Consider the following 20,168-nt stretch of genomic DNA (forward strand, 5'->3'; position numbering starts at 1 on the left):
TCTTAGTGACTTAGGAGTCCTCTTCACTACTCCTAACCTTTCACAGATTTAGGAGCTAGTTTTAGATCTAAAACGCTTTGTGAAATATTCTTAGAGCAAAACAATTTTTAGGAGTCCTAAATTTAGGATTGACACATTTTTAGGATCGCACATAAAAAAAAAAAAAAAAGATTTTCTCCTAAATCGGCGAGTTATGAGCTACTTTTAGCCTTAAGATGTTTTGTGAATACGGGCCCTGGTCAAGACACAGTGAAGAGGTTTGGAATGAGGCCCACGTAAGACTCCAACTAGATCTGACGACAACGGATCAATGCAGACGAAGAACAACCCCATCATTTCAGCCTGGTGAAATGGTTTGGCTTTCTATCAGTGATCTCAAGCTTTGCCTTCTCTGTAAGAAACTAAGTCGTAGATTCATTGGCCCATTCAAAATCAGCAAACGCATTAATCCTATCGCATATAGACTCTCACCTACATTTCATGTTTCTCTTCTCAAGCCTGTTCACCCTACAACCCATACTGTACCCCTCCCACCACCACCACCAGAAATTGATAGGAGTCCAGCATATCTGTACAAGGAAATCCTTACCTCCAGACGGAGATGAGGACAGCAACAACATTTAATGGATTGGGAGGGATATGGGCCAGAGAAAAATCCCTGGGTTACCACTGATGATATTCTTGACCCGTCCCTCATCACTAACTTTCATCGAAATCACCCACACAGCCCAGCTACCAGACCAGGGGGACAGCCACACAGAACTCCAGGATTCTGTAATATCCTGACCTGAGAGGGCACCCTTTCCTGAATACTGAACCCTACCCTCTGTTCCTGTCACGTTGACTCCTTCCTACATAAGCAGTGTACCTCCATTTGCACCTTGCAAAGCATTTTTTGCCTAGGCTGCAATTCTGAGCGTTTTAACTTCTACTTGTCTTGCCTCATTTTGGATTATCTTGCTTGTTTTCATTGTTTACTGTCTTGGATTTGTGCCTTGGATTTGATTGACTAATTGAACTGTTTTCGTGGTGTTTAACCCTGGACTGTGTAACCTGAATAATGACTCACAGATTTGCCCTATTGCTACTTCCTATATCTCTGCACATGGATCCCTCTGCTCTCTCTGAATCTTGTATGTTACACATTGCTGTCCTGGTGCAGCATTGATTTCAATGCAAACCTATAAATAAATACAAGGAAAGATTATATAACTTATTAACACATTTTGGTCAGTTTTATAAATGTTGTCTTGAGAAAGAAATTTTGCACTGTGGCACTTTCCATGCAGACTCATTAGAAGCCTATCATACCAAGCCATTTAGGCTAAAACATACATAAAAAGTGGGCTAATATTAACACTGCTTTGATGATGAGCATGTTTTAACATGTTTCAGGACTTTGCATGGTTGCAAACCATGCTATTTGCATGGTTTTTACTATCTGTCATTAAGCTGCTGTTTTTTTTTCTCAGCACTAATGTTCCATTTCTTGTAATACAAATTAATTTGAAATATTTTATTGTAGGAATACTGTATAAATTGATTATTATGCTTATTACTTATATTACTTACTATTTCGCCATTGCCATAGTCTTGCTTTTTTATCTTCTAAGCATGTCTTGAAATGCTACGATTGATAAGTGTTCTGTGTGTTTGTAAAAGCATGTCCCCTAGTGCAGGCCTCGTCTGACTCAGTCCCCGGACCCAGAGGGCCCAAGAGTTCTGGTAGATGCTTTGTGTGTGCAAGCTTTTCCAGTGGTCTCCTCCAGATTTATTGCACACACATCTATCCTTGCCTGAACTCTCATTTCAAAAGAAACTCTGCTCTAATGTCTTTACCTGGAGCCGACTTTACTTTCAACCTCATGACAACATCAGAGATTCAGCTTCATCTTCTTTGGAAATTATTGTATCCTTCATAAAGCCTTTGATGCAGACACAATAAACAAGGGTAAAACAGCTCTACTGGGTCTGTAGAATCAAGACTTGTTCACTGAAACGGAAATCAGTTAATTCATGTTTATGTCTCATTTAACTGGCTGCTAGTTGCTGCCCACAAATAGAGTTAAATGTTTGAGGAAAAAAAGCCTCTTTTTAGGACAGCTGAATTTAATCAGATGCTATTTAGCTGATGTAGGTGATGTAATGTCTGCCGAGTTGAGTAAAACACCTGTCATCAGAACACATGCAGTCATTGGTGACGCACCATCAGTGATCATTATATCACCTTTGTTTGTTTGACATATCTGTGAACTGTGGAGTGAGACTTTATTTTGTCAGGATAAGTGAATACAAGTACCTCATACAAGCCTTCATTTTCAAGTCAGTGATAGACTAGGTGATCAGAAACTGCACCCATACAGTCACAGTGAGGTAATAAGTAGAAAGCAGGATAGATAAAACAATTCCTAAACACAAGAAGAACTAATAAGAAGAGTAAAATTTGTGAAAGTTTGGCAGACTTTGTTTTGATTCTGGCTGTGTGGCGCACAGCTCCTCATATATTCTGAAGATTCTTCATGTTACAAAAAGCATAGCATCAAAAATGGTGCATTCAATTTTAAGGGCTCCAGAAAACATTTTACTATTATTATTAAATCAATTATAATATAACCCATTTAAAGCAAAAAGGGCACTTTTCCTTATAATTTGATGTGTTAAATTGATTAAAAAAAGAGAGAGAGAATTTATGCTTTTGGTCATTTCCAAAATGTAGCAAAATAGTCAGTTTGAAATTTGTCTGAATATTAAAATAGGTGTCTATTTTACAACACCTTTTAAAAGTTTCAATCTCTATTTTTATACTATTTTTGTGTAACATAAAGCATCAGTAAATCTCTCTGCTACTTTTGCCACTTTTCATGAAATGCTTCATTTATCTCTGGCAGTATTTTACATGTATGGATAATGATCCTCCTGTTGTACCCTGCTGCTTTCTGGGAGTATAACTTCTCCGACAACAGTGAATTGGGGATGATGTTTCTCTGTATCCTCTGGAAGAGCACACCCTGGGCCTCTCTGGCCTGCACATCAAAGTTTGACAGTGAGCTGGCCAGGGGTTGAGATTCTCTGCACCTGCTGCTCACTCCTGGCCAAATCAAATACATTATTCCGCCTGCAGAGCAACTTAATGGCTTCTGTGGGGAGCTGGAAACAAACAGCTACGGTAAGATCGCCCTCTGTCCTGTGACAGGAAGTGCTCCATGCATACACACTCTGGTACGTCATGCAAAACTAAGGTTGATTGATGACCCGAGTACAAACTTTTTAAACTTTGTTTAAATGTTTAATGCACTCTACGTAGGTATATGCACACATTTCCAGACGGTGACGCTGTCATTTGTAAAACAAGCCACTACAATTGCATATACCAGTACACATCTAGTGTTACAGCATCTGTTGCACCATTAGGGAGCCTGTGCTCTCCACTGAGCAGGGAGTGTCATTTGGCTTGGACAGGTATCAATAATAAGCAGTGAACAAATCATCGCTAAGAAAAATAGAATACATCTGTTTGGAGACTTGGCGTCCTCTCTTTGGCACAGTCACGCTTGACTTCAGCAAGGCAGGGCTGTTTTCCATAAGAGTAGCAAGTGACAACATCTGCAATTTCTTTTAAAAGGGAAAATAAAAACAAACCATGATGCAAGTAGACTCATTTAAAGTGCCTTACAATATGTATAAACAGAACCAAAGGGACGACCTCAGAGTTTCCCCAGCCATCAAGTTAATGTCAATTAGCACGGTGACCTTTCTGAACAGTGTCATCTCTTCTCTGGTTTAAAGATGAGACATCTGAATGTTCAGCCAAGACTTTAAAGTTTGCCTTTTTTGGCCTTCATTTGGTGGTACTGTGAGAGATGTGTGCCACCCACAGTCAGCGAAAGAAAGACATGAGGGGATTGAATTGATCATAGATTGCAGAAATACAATTTTTTTTTAGAAGTCCGTGTACCAGAGGCAGAAGACCAGAGGCTGTATTTATTAGAACTATGTTCAGCCAAGTCACATCAGGGAATGACATACAATAGCTAGTTACATCAGCATCCTGCACGCTCTCTGTGTGATACACCACAGGTTGTTCTGTACATCATCTATATATCATATACATTGTCTGTTCATCACAGCTGTTTATCTGCTTAAGGAACAGCCTTAAGGACACTTACCCCAAACCTCAAAGTTTTTAGTTCCTTGCCACAGTCACCTTTGGCTTACTCAATGAAACGACCCAGGAGACTCCTCAATCCCCCACAATTCCAAAGACATGCAGGACAGGTGAATAGAACACTGTAAAATTCCCGTAGGTGTAAGTGAGAAAATTAATGTAAGTGTTTCTGTTAGTTCTGTGATGGACTGACCATCCATCCAAGGTGTTTTCCTCACTACAGCCCGAGACTTGAATTGGGGAGACATCCCAAATGTGGGGTCCCCAGGACAGGATTGAGAAGCACTGATTTATCTAAATGGATCATTCATGTCAGGGTTTCTCAGCCCTGTTCCTGGAGCCTCCTTAACGCTGCACATTTTAAATGTCCTTTAACTGACACAGGTTTTTCTGGTACTGGAGATTTTACTAATGAGCTAACGACCTGAATCAGGTGTGACTTATGAAGAATACATGCAAAATGTGCAGTGTTAGGGGGCTCCAGGAGAAAGGTTGACAACCATCGACCCTAGTAATAACAGTATGACATTCTATAAAGCTGCTTTGACATATTATTTGTATTGTGAAAGTGCTGTAGAAATAAATTTGACTTAAGCCCTGTTCACATAGTCCACAATCTTATTTCTAGACATTTATTATTTATTGTATTATTAGCTGCAGTAAGTGTTCCTACTACTGAACATAATGAGTGAGCCAGATTTTGTAAATCTGATCACAAATAGGATGTACTGAAAAAAAATTCAGTCCTGATGGTCATGAACACTGACCCAAGCTGATGTGAGAGAAACCTGAAGGTCTTTAGATGTTTCTCTAGGGTTCATTGTGGGTTCAAAGTTAAACAATTTGCAAAACCTTACTAGGACCCTCTCTCTGGTCAGTAATTTCACTTCACAGCAATAAGCAAGTGCTAATATTCTGTTTCAAGTCTCTTGACAACCTTGATTTCAGAGGTATCTCCCTGATTAAGTTCACGTCTTTCACAACTGAATCAAGCACAGCTGCCGCAAAGTCCTGCTGGCGAAGTGGCAGAAAATAGTCAAGTTTAGTAAAGTCAGCAAATGAATCTGTAAAATGTTTAGCTTCTAAAAGTCACGCTCTAGGTACAGGTTGTGTGATATTGATCTCTGCAGTAGTAATGCTAGTGTAGTTAATCAAAATAATGTTCCTGAGAACAGAAGAGAAGCTTACTATGGTGTTCAGGGCCAGTTTCCTAAAGAGCCCCAAAGCAGCATAGTTCCGCTCACCGGAATGTGTTGTCATTGGAGCTGTGTAAAGAGCTTTTCTGTGCTCCAAAACCTAGTGAGCTTACTTGCTGTCCACTGAAAGGGCCACTCAAGATGTATTCTTCTGCTATTTTTTAACTGTTGTTATACAGTATATACACATGAGCAGGGGTGTCCAACCCTGCTCCTGGAGAGCCACCTTCCAGTAGAGTTTAGCTCTAGCCCTAATTAAACACACCTGAACCAGCTGAATCAACATCTTCATGATCACTTCCAGGCAGGTGTGCTGGAGCAGGAAAATGGCCCTCCAGGAAACATGCAATGCTGCCATGGAACCAAAAGAAAGGTATTTTAGAAGGCAGCAATGCAGTCTTTGCAGCTAGTTCACAAAGTTTTTGGAGCAGAGCTGGTGCAATGTAGAAAGACAGCTCACCAACAATCAGCAGCATGTGGAAAGCACAAGACAAGCTACCAAACTCCACATATGCCCTCCCTGAACTGTGTGTGTGGTTGTCTAGACACAGGTGTTGAACTTTCAAGAATTCCTGCAGCATGTATCCCAGACGGGAGAGGAAAACTGATAATTCCAGCAGATTTCCTGCAGAATTCTGGCTAGAGATTACATTCTCAGCAGAAGAGGTCCCATAAACCCCCAATACAATACTGAAAGCCATGGTAACCTCTCAGTGCCGTGACCATCCATTCCAGATGAAAGCCTGTCTGAGATTGTTTCCATAACGACTGCTTGGCATGAGCTGCTGTACTGCATTTTCCCAGGGTGGCTTTTATAGCTGTTTGTTAGCATCCGTTCCTAGCAAACGGTTGCTTCCTTTAACCCTGAACTTAAAACTAGGTACTATGACTTCCTTTTTTTTTTGTACAAAAATATTTATGCCATGTTTATTTATTGAACAGGTTTAGATATTTTTTTTCCATGAGGGAAACAATGATGAACTACCATCTTTTTCAGATGTTGATAAATGTTTTAAAGGATATCCTGCTGTACAAGGCAGTGCAGCTTAATTTAGATGATGAACCATGTGTCCACATAAGCACATTTTCTACATAAAATAATACTTGGCACTCTTGATCTCTCAGAAGTATTTCCTGACAATTCATATTACTGAATAATAAAAACATTGAAATAATGTGCTGTATCTATGGTTACAGTAACTGACTGATGAAATTCTGCTGACATTTGTGGTATTATTTCATTCTTTTAGCGTGACGGCCTGCTACATGCGCTTGCTCTCACACTTTTTCTCTCACTCAAGACCCTCAAGACTGACTTGTTCTGTTCCTGCTGTACACAGTGAGAGTGTAAAGGTAATATATTCTCTGCAGTACCTCTAATTTGCAGAACATCTAAGTTGCTGTTAGGCCTCTGCCATGTCCTGCCATTCGCTGAATCCTATTAAGCTACTAAAATTCTGTAGGTCCATGACAGGGACCATAATCTTCATTGACCTACTGTAAACCTACTACAGTGTGCTGTGTTTTTTTTTTAAACAATCAATAGAGAAAATGCAAAACAAAAACAAATGTACAACAAGGGAAAAGAGGCAGTACTGTATGCCTAACACTATACCTATGTTCACAATGGGCTTTGATTCTGGAAAACGTACGGAGATTCAGGACTCTTGAGAATACCGGAATCAGGAATTAGACACATTTTCAGAATTAACCCCACAATGCATCATGTGTGACCATAATAGAGAGCCAGAGCCGATGCCAGGTAGTTGCAGTTTTGATGGTATTATGTGTGACTTTTTCTAATGATTTGGCAAGCAAATCTTGGTTGGTGCACATATGATTTCATGTTATTTTAGCCTGCAAAAGGATTTATAATATATAATTGTACAGTAATTATGATTCAGTAATACTGTGATGTAAAAATAATACACTTAAAAAAATGTCATAACTGAAGAAGATATGTTAGAAAAAGTAAATAAAGTAAGCAGTAAGTTCCTCTGACCTGGTGTCAGGTTATATGAGAATGTGTTTATATCACAATAATACATAATTGTGTCTTTTTTAGAAATTTTATAGTATACTATATTATCTTAAAAGAGACAAATACAAAGTTATGTCATGAAACTCTAGATGGCTAGATAGTTTCTAACTCAATCTGCTATAATGACATCATTATTCACATGGCACAGCTGATTGGTTCTTTTCGTATCAGTCAATGAGATTGCTTCTCAACATTCAAATATCTAGCTAGTGCTTGCTGTAGCAGTTGCAGTGCGCTTCAGAAACCCTCCACCTTCCCCAGCTCCACCTGCACAGATCTGCTATGGGGTGATTTCATATATGGTATATGTGCGCAGCAGCAGTATTTCTTACATGCTCACAGCAGCATGTCTGTGGATGTATTGGCAGTAGCAAGTCTTGGTACTTGCTCTGCCGCAGCAGCGTAGCAGATCTATTCCGCCAAGACCAAACACATTAACATACGTTTACAGAGTGTTGGTTAAGCTTGGACATTGCATTCAGCAGATATAGGTCAGCTTGTAAAAAATTGGCATCTTGTTGCAAAATAATTAACTTATATCTTCTCAATGGTTTGACGAGTCAAAATTCTGTTGATAATTTTTAAGATAAGAGTGCCTGGGGATAATATGTGCAAACTTTCATGCAAATCAGACAAACAACCTAGAAAGAATTTGAAAAAGTACCCCTTATGTTTCCAGAGATATGGACCAAAATGCAAATTGGCTTAATATAGCGCCACCTAGAATCAGGCAGATGTGTGTCTGTGCACCTGAGTAGCGATGCATAATTGGGACCATCTTACTGAGTTTGGGCTCTCTTCGCTTTACAGTCTCTGAGGCCCATATTGTTTTAGAACAGAAAAATACTCAAGGCTTTTCGCCAAGTACATTAGATGTCACACTGTAATGCCACTTTAGCTTTACGTGCTTGTTTTGGATATACAGTATATGAAAAATCATGCAATCCTAGAATAGTTATCCAAATAACTTTTCTGGAATATCTCTGAAAGGGTCTGATTGTTTACACTGTCAATGTGATAAAGTCCATTCTTCATGCTCACAAGTGGTACGCAAATCAGCACAAATTAGTTACTTTGTCATTAATTTAGGCCTACACAAAAATAAAAATTTGTTTCTGCCCAAAATGAGTTCATAACCCATAATAACTATTCCAGCAGTAAAAAGTCCATCCCCAGTTCTTCACACATGTAATATCCACTGACATACTTGTTTAAAAGTGTTTTCTGTGCATATTTCTCTCCTGATTTAGACATGAAGATATTCACTGGACAAAGCAATATTATGGATTTTTGGCCAAAAGCACTGGGTTGAAGTTAAAACGACTTAATGATGGGTTAATAACGCCAACGTTTCACTCCACAAAACATTAATTGATGAACTAGAGTGTGGAATACTTATAGATTATTATAATATTTTTTTAACAGCTGTTTAAATTCTCATTGGTGGCACCCATTCATTGAATTTTGTTGGTGGACAGCTATTGGGAACAGACTGACTAGTTTCTGGTCACATACGAAGCATAAATGAGCTTAAAATGACCAGAAACAGAAAATTAACTGAGTGAAACGTTTTTAGTGAGTTGGGTTAATTTAAAGGTGCACTTCTGTGCCTGTGACAATCATTACGGATAAAAAAAAGACAAAGGCTACACAAAACATGCCTTTTACTTTATTAATGTAGTTACAGATCATTGTGTCACAGATAAGCTATGTAAAGTAATTTAATGTTAATAAATAGTATTGTATGTAATACAAACATATTAATAAAAAGTGGCTGTTGATACAGGTAAATGGTGTTTTAGGCATTATGCTTTATATACACTTAAAATTGTGTTGTGATCATGTGTTATGTCGAGAAAACAAGTGCATGGCTCTTATCAGCCGCCGTACACCGGTGCCCCGGATGCGCAGCGTAGAGAAGGGCGCCTGCGCAGTCCACAGATCTACAGCTCATTCGGCTCGTTTTCACAGCTCTGCTGGTCGATGTTAGGATGTTGTACATATCAGCTCTGTCTGTTAGCGGCTCACTCTCTCACACACTCATTTAAACTCATAGCTCCGGTCCGCTTCATTCACAGGCCTGCTCAGTTATGAACATGACGCCGTTTTTAGCGAGTTTTATTTATTTGGCGCTGTTGTGTAGTAGGATATGCTGTGATAATGACACAGAAGAGGATGAGCACGCCAAACACACATACACGGTGGAGATGTTCAATGATGCCGTCTCTACTGCTCCACACTTCGTCATGTTCTACGCGCCCTGGTAAAACTGAACACTTATAACTGAATATTTTCATTATATTGAGATATATAGAAAATGGTAAATGCAATGAGATCAGTGCCGTTATGTTGGTTCTGATTTGAATTGCTGCGATGTTTGAAGTGACTCCATTAGCCACTTTAATCTACAGAGACACTCATTATAAAGTCAATTTTAGATGAAGTTTCTAATGCACGTTCATACAATGACACGAAGCACAGCTTTTTGACATTCGAGTGATGATAATAGACTTTGATAAAAAGTTTAAATTCCTGCAGTCATAAAGTTTTAGTGTACGTGGCAGAGCATGAACAGCCATGACATCAGACATCCACTGTTTCCAACTCTCGCGAGACAAATAAGCAACCGCAGCTTCAAACACAAACCCAATATTTTTTTTGATGATTTATCATCAATATTATTTATTACCAATAAATGAGCCTGCAACATATTAAACTGAAACCACTCTTTTATCTGAAAAGCAAAAACAAGCCATTTTACAAAAATCAGCAAACTGCAACAAAAGTGGGAACTAAACTCATCTCCAATCACCTGTGAGCAGAATAGGATTGGAGAGATGGAAAAGGAGAAAAACACAAGAGCTTCAAAGGGAAGCTGTAACATAGCCACATATTTATAGCCTACTAAAATATAGGCTATTTGAACCATATTTACTCTTAGTATTAGTATTGGACTACTTGTTTTTTTATTGCAGCCCGTTATAATTAATACATTACAAAAACTAAAATTAAAAATAGTGCTGTAAAACGATTAATCTCGATTAATCGCTTTCAAAATAAAAGTTTTTGTTTACATAATATATGTGTGTACTGTGTATAATTATGTATATATAAATACACACAGCATGAAAATATTTACATTTATTTATTTAGTCATTTATTAGACGCTTTTATCCAAAGCGACTTCCAAATGAGGACAACAGTAATAAATATACACAGTACGTACACACATACTATGTAAACAGAAACTTTTATTTTGGATGCGATTAATCGTTTGACAGCACTAATTAAATATTAGGCTAAAAGAAAGTCGTCCCACTCCTCTACGTCTACTTCTGTCTTTGCTTGGATTACAGCGTCACGCGCCTTCTTTTTGAACGTGATTTTTCTCCAATGAGGGGGAGGAGGGGGTCCACGAACATTAGGCAAATTACGCTGCAGCACTTATATTATTGCACTGGTTGGCTATTAACTGCGAGCAGGCAGAGTGTCATTCAATGCATTGGGGAATACGGCGAACATAAATAAAGAAACGAAGTTGCTTGTCAGATTTCTCTAACAAGCAACCATATTTATTAAAATAAGCCCAAAAAAACGCAACCCGCGTCCCAAGACTTTTTTTACGCAACTTTACAAAAAAAGAAGCCCAAAGTCGCGTATAATACGCGGACTTGGCAACTCTGCAGACATCACTTCCTCATCGTCTTTAAAAAAAGTACAATGGTAGTACCATGGTCTTTTAAACATGTGCAGTGGTAATACTAGGGTTATTTTTAAGGATTAATGGTACCATGTTAAACCATGGTAATATGGAAAAAAAAACAGCATAAAAATTACCACAGTTCTATCTATGCAGTGGTATTACCATTTTATTCTTTGATGGTATTCAATCAAAACAGCCACAGACACAATCTAGAAGTGATTCTAAACCGCTAAGCAATATTCCTGAATTAATATACCATCATAATCTTTGATTTTAAACTTTATTCTTTTGGTTTTCTTCTGATTACTGTATTTTATTGTACTTTATTTTATATTGTATTCATAAGTTAGAAAAATGTTACTTTTATGTTGAGAACGATTCACTAAGGCAGATTTTTACCTAAACTTAACGCTAAAGCAGATTTAAGAAGTTGCTTTAGTTTGTAGTGACTCATTGCTCTCCTATTTTATGAAAAATGTTAGGAATAATAAAGCAATAAATAGTATGATAAAAGTGTTTGAATATGTTTGTGGTGTGCAGGTGTGGTCACTGTCAGAGGCTGCAGGGGGCGTGGAATGAGTTGGCAGATAAATATAACAGTATGGAAGCTCCTCCAGTGTATGTTGTGAAAGTCGACTGCACAAAAGACACAAAGTTTTGCTCCAGTGAGCATGGGATCCGTGGATACCCCACGTAAGCATTATTTCTCTGTTAGTACTGTACATAACTAAAAAGATGTTTCACTTATGCAGAATGCCAGTAAAATGATTCAGATGTGTAAAAACATTTTATATGCATGATTTATAGTCACCTGACAGTCATGTACCTAAGGTAAAATTACATGTGGTTTGATTAATCATTGACTGACTAACTTGGTGTTTGTTTTACAGTCTGAAGTTGTTTAGACCTGATCAGGAGGCTGTAAAGTATCAGGGCCCAAGAGATCTGCAGGCGCTGGAGAGCTGGATGCTGAAAACCCTTCAGGAGGAACCTGAAGTAAGATCCTAAACAGCTAAAATGTTTGTATGACTAGAAAAAAATCTTATGCTTGATTTTAAAAGCACTTTGTCAAATACATGGTCAAGGTTTAATTCTAAAATGTCACAATATTACAGCACTCGGTCTTATTTTGTCTTACCCATCTCACCCCAGGAACCCCAGACTGAACCTGAGCCTCCCAAAGTCCCTGAACCCAAACAGGGCCTGTATGAACTCACAGCCACAAACTTCAAATCACACATCTCTAAAGGTAGTAGCCCAAAACATCTTTTAAAAAATATTATATTCATGGATGCAGTGTAGGAAAAAATGCCTGAAAACATCATGACAATTAATACAATCTTTCAATCAATACTGATTGGTAGTAGTCGGCCTGGGCGATGAAACACTATATTGTTGAGTCATGCAAAAATTTATGTCGATAATGATAAGCTCTGGACATTTTTACTGTATGTATTAATCTAACTGAAGAAATAAATGTGACAACAGCCAGTCAGTGCTTGTTGTTAACAGGCTTAACTCTACATGTTCTTCGTAAATGAATGGCACGGTTTCGTCTGATACTCAAACTCAAACACACGTGATGCTCGTGGTGATTTCAGCATCTGCGTCTCAATATATGAGGACATGAACTTCAATCTACTTTTTTTCAAATTTTCTTCTTGAAACAATCGAATAAGAAGAATAAGTTACCGATCAGATAAAATCAGTATTAACAAAATTCATTTGCACTACAGAGGTGGCACAGAAGAACACAAAAGTGGTATGTATATTTACAGACATTTAATGAGGCTCAGAGGTGGCATGAGTGCAGTTAAATTCATAAATTAATGTTGAGATTAATATAGAAATAGTAAATGATTTAAATAACTGAAATGATACTTTAAAAATGAGACTAAAACTGCCAGTACAACCCTCAACATTGCGAGTAAATCACTCGCATATGCGACTAAATCTTCACTCTGGGCGACTAAATGATGTCTAATATTAGCCAATTGCTAATAAATTCTCAGATTTTACTCGCCAGTGTGTGAGTTGGAGGCTAAGTATAAGTTTAGCTCAGATATATTTTCACTCGCCGAACACTCTCTGACTGAGCGCATCAGAGTTTCACTCTCCGCCAAGTGATCCGTGCTGTTTTTCAGTTCACAACGCACCTGTATTTAACGTACCGTAAACTCTAGTGTGAAGACGCACGACTCCCCGTCGCTTTGTTTCACACACACGCAGCGAGAGAGGGAGAGAGAGAATTGACGCGCTACCTATGCGCGCTACATGTAAACGATCTAGCCAATGGCGATTCAATTGCCAAGGTGTTCGTAGAGGGCTGCAGTAGGTGGCGGCAAGTCACTGATTTTATCACGGAATAATTAATTCAGTTGATTCGTTCAAACGACTGATTCATTTAGGAACAAAGCAAGTGTCTTTATGAAAGGGTAATTGAATAATTGACTCATTAGATCCGTTTAAAAACACACATTCTTTCATAAACAAAACATTGCTGTGTTTGCTTAGAGATGTGCAGCGGCTCAGTCATGACTTTGTTTGAAACTATTTTCGTTGACGAAATATTGATTTAATAACAGTTCAGTAAACAAGAAGTTAATATTAGTAACTTACATTGTCTAACTACAACAGTATTGCCTGATTTTGCAGATCACATTTGCAGACTCCTTTATCATTAAAAGCTGCTACTCATCTTCGTTCATCGCGATCTCACAAAGTTCCATTATAATCAGTGAATCTCTTATTTACATCATGTCTACACTTGTTATAGTAGAGGATTCGTGAGCTTGCATAACTCAGCACTGAACAAAGCTCTGGTGTTTTGAGCAGTGAGTGAATTCTGACTAACATTGCATTCAAGGAAATCTACAGATATGTCTGTGATACATTACTCAACACTGCAAAAACACATTGTATGTAAGAAACCATTGAAGCTCCTCGAGCGCAAACACAAATATGCTGATTGACTCCTACAGTGTTTCCCCTGCCATTATATTAGGGGGGCGCCCTGCCCCGCCAATGTCAACCCTGCCCCCCCCCCCTTTTTATTCAATTTTATTTTCTATATAGTGCCAGATCACAACAGAATTCATTTAAGGTTACCTTTCCTATAGAATAGGTCTATACCTTGTTGTTTTATTAAACAAACTAAATAGCCTTGTGTTATTTATCTTATTTACACGACGGCATGTCATTACTGTCAATACATGGTCGCGCGTTTACAATTCTCCTCTGCTCTCTGTATCGCGCTCGCGCGCACACACAGGTAGGGCCCTATGATTTTTGCGATGCAGAAAACGGGGACTGAATCGTGGAATCCAGTCATAAAAACAGAATTTACTGTATGATGCGGAATGTCATGGAATTTGTCAAACTTTAAATGAATTAATCAAAAGTAGGTGAGTACACTTAAATATGGACTAGTATATGTAAATATTAAGCCATAAAAAGACTATTTAAACACGAAATACACACACGTTCTGCGTGTCTAGGGTTGTAACGGTATGATAATCGTCTCAGAAAATTTCACGGTTTTCACTATATATTAAACAATAATTCTTATCAGTAACAATGACTCTTAAAAGAACAAGAACAAGTTATTTGAGTGAACAAATCCTTTATTACAACAAACTTGAAACCATTTTAATGAAATAAAGTGTACCTTCTGAAAAAAATAAATAAACAATAAAAAATAAAGCTGTACACCTTATGTATATCTATATCACACTTTAACATTTTAATTAATGTTTTAAAATGTTATCAAATGAAAATTTACAACTCCTTTTATTTTTGGCAAAGTTAAAACATGAACAAACATTATATTCCTTGAAAACAATGTTTAAATAAATTATTTTATTATAAATAATATTATTGTTGTTATTATAACTTTGAAGTAGCCTACAATGTACAATGCTAATATCATAATATACAATGTCATAATTTCAAGTTAAATCAAACTTTTATTTTGATGGGTTGTAGCAGGCCTGTGTATTTAACAATGTTTTTTTTTCAAATAAAACTAGGAGATGTTTATTTACATTTTCTCTCAGAGCAGCTCTGCTGATGTTCATGTTTATGTATCTTAGACGCTGAAAACACCATTTATGTATGCATACTTCAGTATGTAATAGATAAAACGGCGCCACTCAGAGACATGTAGAAACAAGCAGATTATTTATATAGCAGTCTCTTTGCGCATAAATATTCACAGACATTTATCATATCTACTTTTGATTTATACATCCATCAGATGGCGGGTTTTACGTGACATCCTCGTTATACTGTAAATTCCATATTCACGACTGCACCAGGATTCCGTCTGCATCACGGAAATCATACGGTCTTAACTTATAACTTGTTGTTAATGTGACACAACTTCATCTGCATGGAGATATGGAGTCCGCGAAGATGTTGGAATGGATTCCCATTCTGCAGATTTTAACGTTTTTTTTTCGGCGGGGATGGAGATTAGATATAATCTCTGTCTCTGTCATTTTCTCAGGGTGTCCGCGGGGTCTTAAAAAATATTAAAAGTTGATAAATCAATTTAGAGAAGATTAAGGCTTTTAAAAAGTCTTAAATGGCATTTTCCAAGGTATTAAATTTTGTATCATCTTTTCATTATGTATATTTGTCCGAATAGTGGGGTTCTGTGTAGTTTATTTATGGATTCCTGCAAGATTTGATGTCATCTGTTACGGCGCTCACTGACTGACTGCGCCGCTGCGTGATAGCACGGGGCTTGTTGATCCCGCTCTCGCTGAATTTCTGACCATTACCACATGCTCCCATCCGCTCCTGCGATTTTTGTGTCCACTCCCGCAAACATTCTAATATTGTATATAATTTTCGCGCATCAGGGCGCAGCTATCAATATGTGGGGTATTTAAATCCCTTTTGAATGAGCAGTCGCAGTTCACTTTCATTTTCGATTTGTGCATTGTGTAAAGGGAGCACATCTTACGATAAAAGATATTTGTCAATGAGCTCGGGATCTGTTGAGGAGAAAATCCTCCAACATCTTGTCAGTTATCTCTCCTTACTTTTGACCCATGATCAGTCAAATCTGACTTCTGCAGCTCGAGTTGGATGCAGGGTTGTTGTTGTTGTTGTTGTTTCCACAAAATTGGGCTGCTTTTAAACTGTTGCCATGGGCTGATTTTCCCCAGTGGGTTAAAGGTTTGAAATATTGCATAAATTACATTTGGTTGAAATGCTTGTATTGAAACATTTTGCATTCCACCTGTAATAAAACTGTGCTGAATATTTTGGGTCACACTAGTAGGAAGCATTTTGTAACGGGGCGAACGAGACGCGAGACGTGCGGATCCATCTGCAGGCTTTTATTAGACAGAGACGTGGTCATAACAGGCATGGGTCAAATTGGGCTGCTTTTAAACTGTTGCCATGGGTTGAATTTCCCCAGTGGGTTAAAGGTATGTAAAATATGTATATGTATTTGCGCTACTTTGGGCTGTTTATTTTACCTTCCATGATCATTCAGACACGATCAGGTGCAGTACTGACACTCTGTCAAGTCTGCATTAAATCAAGCACTCCGTAATCACAGGTAAACTGTCTGATCAGTCAGATGTTTGTCATGAGAAGTGTTCCACAAAACAGCTATGGTTTGCAGACAGTTATAAGAGTTGATGTTACAAATACATCTTTTAAATATACTGCGTGAACTCATTGCCCCGTTAGCACGGAGAGCTTTTTTTCCCTCCTCAATAAGTTTTGTCAGTTGTTTTGTTTATTGGTCTAATTCTTGTTTCTTGGGTTGCATTGGCTAGTCACTCAATTAATTCTCTTGTGCTTCGTTCCCTCCTTCTGAATTATGTTACTGTTTTCTCCACTGCACGTAAGCAGCCAAGTGAAGCAGCCAAGCGGAAATAAGTTGCATATGCGCGGGTGAATTTTTTTCATTAATTTTTTTTTAAAACCGTAGATATGCAAATATTTACGGTATGATAACCGTGCACGTTCAAACCGTGATAAACCCTCATACCGGTTTGAAGCGTGCGTGATTTCAGCATCTGCCGTTATTCTGACGATTTGTGCTACCCGCTCAGATTGTGCTACCTCCCATTAAAAATATAGGTAGCACAAATCGATTGCGAAAAATGCTACCAATCAGATTGTGCTACCAGCATTTTTTTTAATGTCCATACCTACCCCTACCAGTGGCGTGCGGTGGTGTTTTAAAATGAGGCAGTTATATATAATGTATGTATGTGTATACAGTGTATATACAGTATATATATATATATATATATATATATATTGGTATACATTGGTGTGAAAAAGTGTTGGCCCCCTTCCTGATTTCTTATTTTTTTGCATGTTTGTCTAGTACATTATAAAACAGTATGCAATAATAACAATAACAACGATGTGATCTCTGATTTGAAAAAGTGGATTCGAACCCCGGTCGATCGCGTCAAAATCGACTTCAACACATACTTCACCATCTACGCTACTGGAGCTATTAGACGATAGTCTTTTGTAATGTTTTGTAATCACACGTTGGTGGGCAGAGTTAGTGTAAAAAGCCTCTGCCAACAAGGCGGGCTATTTGCACTTGTAAATAGACACTCCGTTTTTTTATTTGTGAACTGATGTTCAGCTGTTCTTTTTAATAGTCAACTTATTTCGGGTCATCGTCATAAAAGCCCTGTAAACACTGCCACAGACACGAAGATACATCTTTCATTTCATCACGCTGAATGCTCACTAAAAACTGACACAGTCATCACGTTTTCAAGTCATTTCATGTTTCATTTTGACGTGACTCAAAGCAGTGATATCGAAGTAGGAGAGTTGTTTACTTACTTTATAATTAGTCAATAACTCCATCATTTTCTTCATTCAGGCCGAGAGCTCGCACGAAAAAAAGTGGCGGGATTTATCACATGAACCAATCACATCCAATCATAACCGATCATATCCAATTATAGCATGACAGAGGCATTGCCTCCTCTCACGTGACTTTCCCCCATTCATTTTAATGAGCCTCCAGAAAAGTCACGGCATGCTTTGGGGTCTCTGTAGAAAGTCAATGGGCCAAGGGGAGGCAAGCCTCCGCTGTAACTTTAGCTGTGGGTGTCGCTGTTGGACAGTGTTACTTTATAAAAATGAGTGACTTCTAGACTTTTAATGTCATATTTAGTCATATTTGCGTCGTTTTATTTTTGTAATATCGATTATTTTCTCATCCACTTTTGAGGAGAGGAGACACTGCCTCCCTTGCCTCCTCGGAGGAAACGCCCCTGACCCCTACCTTAAACTTACCCTTAAAACAATGCAAATGTATTTTTGGTAGCATAATCTGATAGGTAGCATGTTTTGTCGGTACACCGTCTCACTAAATGAGGACATAAATACATGAACAACATCTCCAAAACATTTGAGTAAAACTAGCCTCACTTCACACAGAAATTTAAAGGTATTCACGGCAACCCGTCAAAATAAAAGTGCGGTTTGTGCCAGAGATATTGTTCAGTAGAATGTACAAAATACTACTAATAGCCTACTACAGACCAATTTGGAGTAGATGTCACAGTTACGTCACTTGCAGCTGCGTGCGCATTGTGGTGGCATAAAAACACTGGGAACAAACAAATGGAGGGAGACGGGGAAAATCCATGGAATAAGAGAAACAATGTATTGTGCCTTTGAATGTCAGAATCGGAATGCAAATAATTTGTATATAATACTTTTGTCAAAGATGCCATTTGAAGCTAAACGCAGACATTTAAACAGACAGACAAACCTGCTATGATTACCCTACTTTTAAAGCATACATTTGATTTAAACAATAGGTAATTCTAAGGGAAAAAAAGCCAGAAGTGTGGGATTATAAACTAAAAAGAAAGAATGACGAGTTAATTTGTCTTACTGATTTTTCTTTGTACCGTGAGATATAATCTCGGAATTGCAAGAAAAAGTCAGAATTTTAAAATATTAACTCAAAATTATTATTATTTTTTCTTTTATTCCATGGCTTGAATAGACTGCTACGTTAAAACTGTCATTTTCTGCCACCAGATAGGCTCCGCCCACAAAAAACGTCATCACTGTTTGCAAACACTGTAATTGGTCTATTAGTACTACTACTAAAATTATTAAAACTTAAATTAAGGAATAATCACACAACATTTCTTCCATGTTTTAATGTTAATAGTAAATCCCCTTTGTTTGCCAAAAATAAATTTTAATTTTCAATAATTAAAATATTAATTATTGAATTATGACAAATTAATGTATTATGCCTTCATCTGATAACCAGAACATTTTAAATACACAACAGAATTTCTGAGGGAAAAAAACAAAAACATTTCATAAAGCTATTTTAAGAATACATTTGAATGAATTAAGTTGTTTTTATGCATTCAAATGATTAGACATGCTAAAACAGAATTTGGTAACAATAAAACATATGGTGAGAAAAAATAAAATGGTTCATAATGCCCTAAGCATGTAGTTTTTTATTTATTTATTTATTTTACTTTTAATAAATTGATGTGAAATTGTATAAGTTTCATGATTTTAATTAATTAGACATGCTTTTTGATTAATACAATTTAATTTAACCGTTAAAATGGAGTCCAGAAAAATGAAAACAGAAAAAAGCGGAATCCTGACAAATTAAAACGGATTATACCGTTATACAGTGCTGTTGTGCAGCATCTAATTTGACGAAATAAAAATGCAATGTTTTGTTGTAAATTAATTGTTTTTAAAACAAATTGATTAAATTATTAAAGTTGTATTAATTCATTTAATTGCACACCATTGTTTTATGGTAAATTTGTATTGACTTATAAACACAGAATCCAGGAAAAAAATTTATTGAAAATAGAGCACATGGGAAAATAAAACAGATTCCATTCGGCTCTAAATTAAAAGATAGCTCTGTGGAGTTTAATTGCGAACAAACAAAATATCTTTATATTCATTCTCAAGGTCTAACAAACATGTGGAAAGCATTTCTTTCAATTTTGCAATTTTGGTAAATTAATATTGTGATAAATATAGATATTGTATGATATGTAAAAA

At 37.3% G+C, this 20,168-nt stretch overlaps 1 protein-coding gene across 1 annotated transcript in view; it reads left to right on the forward strand.

Moving 5' to 3' along the window:
- The first annotated feature begins 9,366 nt into the window (after nucleotides 1-9,366).
- The window catches only part of txndc5 (thioredoxin domain containing 5), a 19,252-nt gene continuing 8,450 nt past the window's right edge, over nucleotides 9,367-20,168 (forward strand). Inside the window, exons 1-4 of the mRNA XM_016555158.1 lie at nucleotides 9,367-9,665; nucleotides 11,646-11,798; nucleotides 11,996-12,101; nucleotides 12,258-12,354. Of these exons, the coding sequence (XP_016410644.1) occupies nucleotides 9,493-9,665; nucleotides 11,646-11,798; nucleotides 11,996-12,101; nucleotides 12,258-12,354 (529 nt within the window). The 5' untranslated portion in view covers nucleotides 9,367-9,492. The remainder of the gene's footprint in view (nucleotides 9,666-11,645; nucleotides 11,799-11,995; nucleotides 12,102-12,257; nucleotides 12,355-20,168) is intronic.

This window comes from Sinocyclocheilus rhinocerous, unplaced genomic scaffold (genome assembly GCF_001515625.1).
Source record: "Sinocyclocheilus rhinocerous isolate Xijiao unplaced genomic scaffold, SAMN03320098_v1.1 scaffold286, whole genome shotgun sequence".
NCBI classification, from domain to species: domain Eukaryota; kingdom Metazoa; phylum Chordata; class Actinopteri; order Cypriniformes; family Cyprinidae; genus Sinocyclocheilus; species Sinocyclocheilus rhinocerous.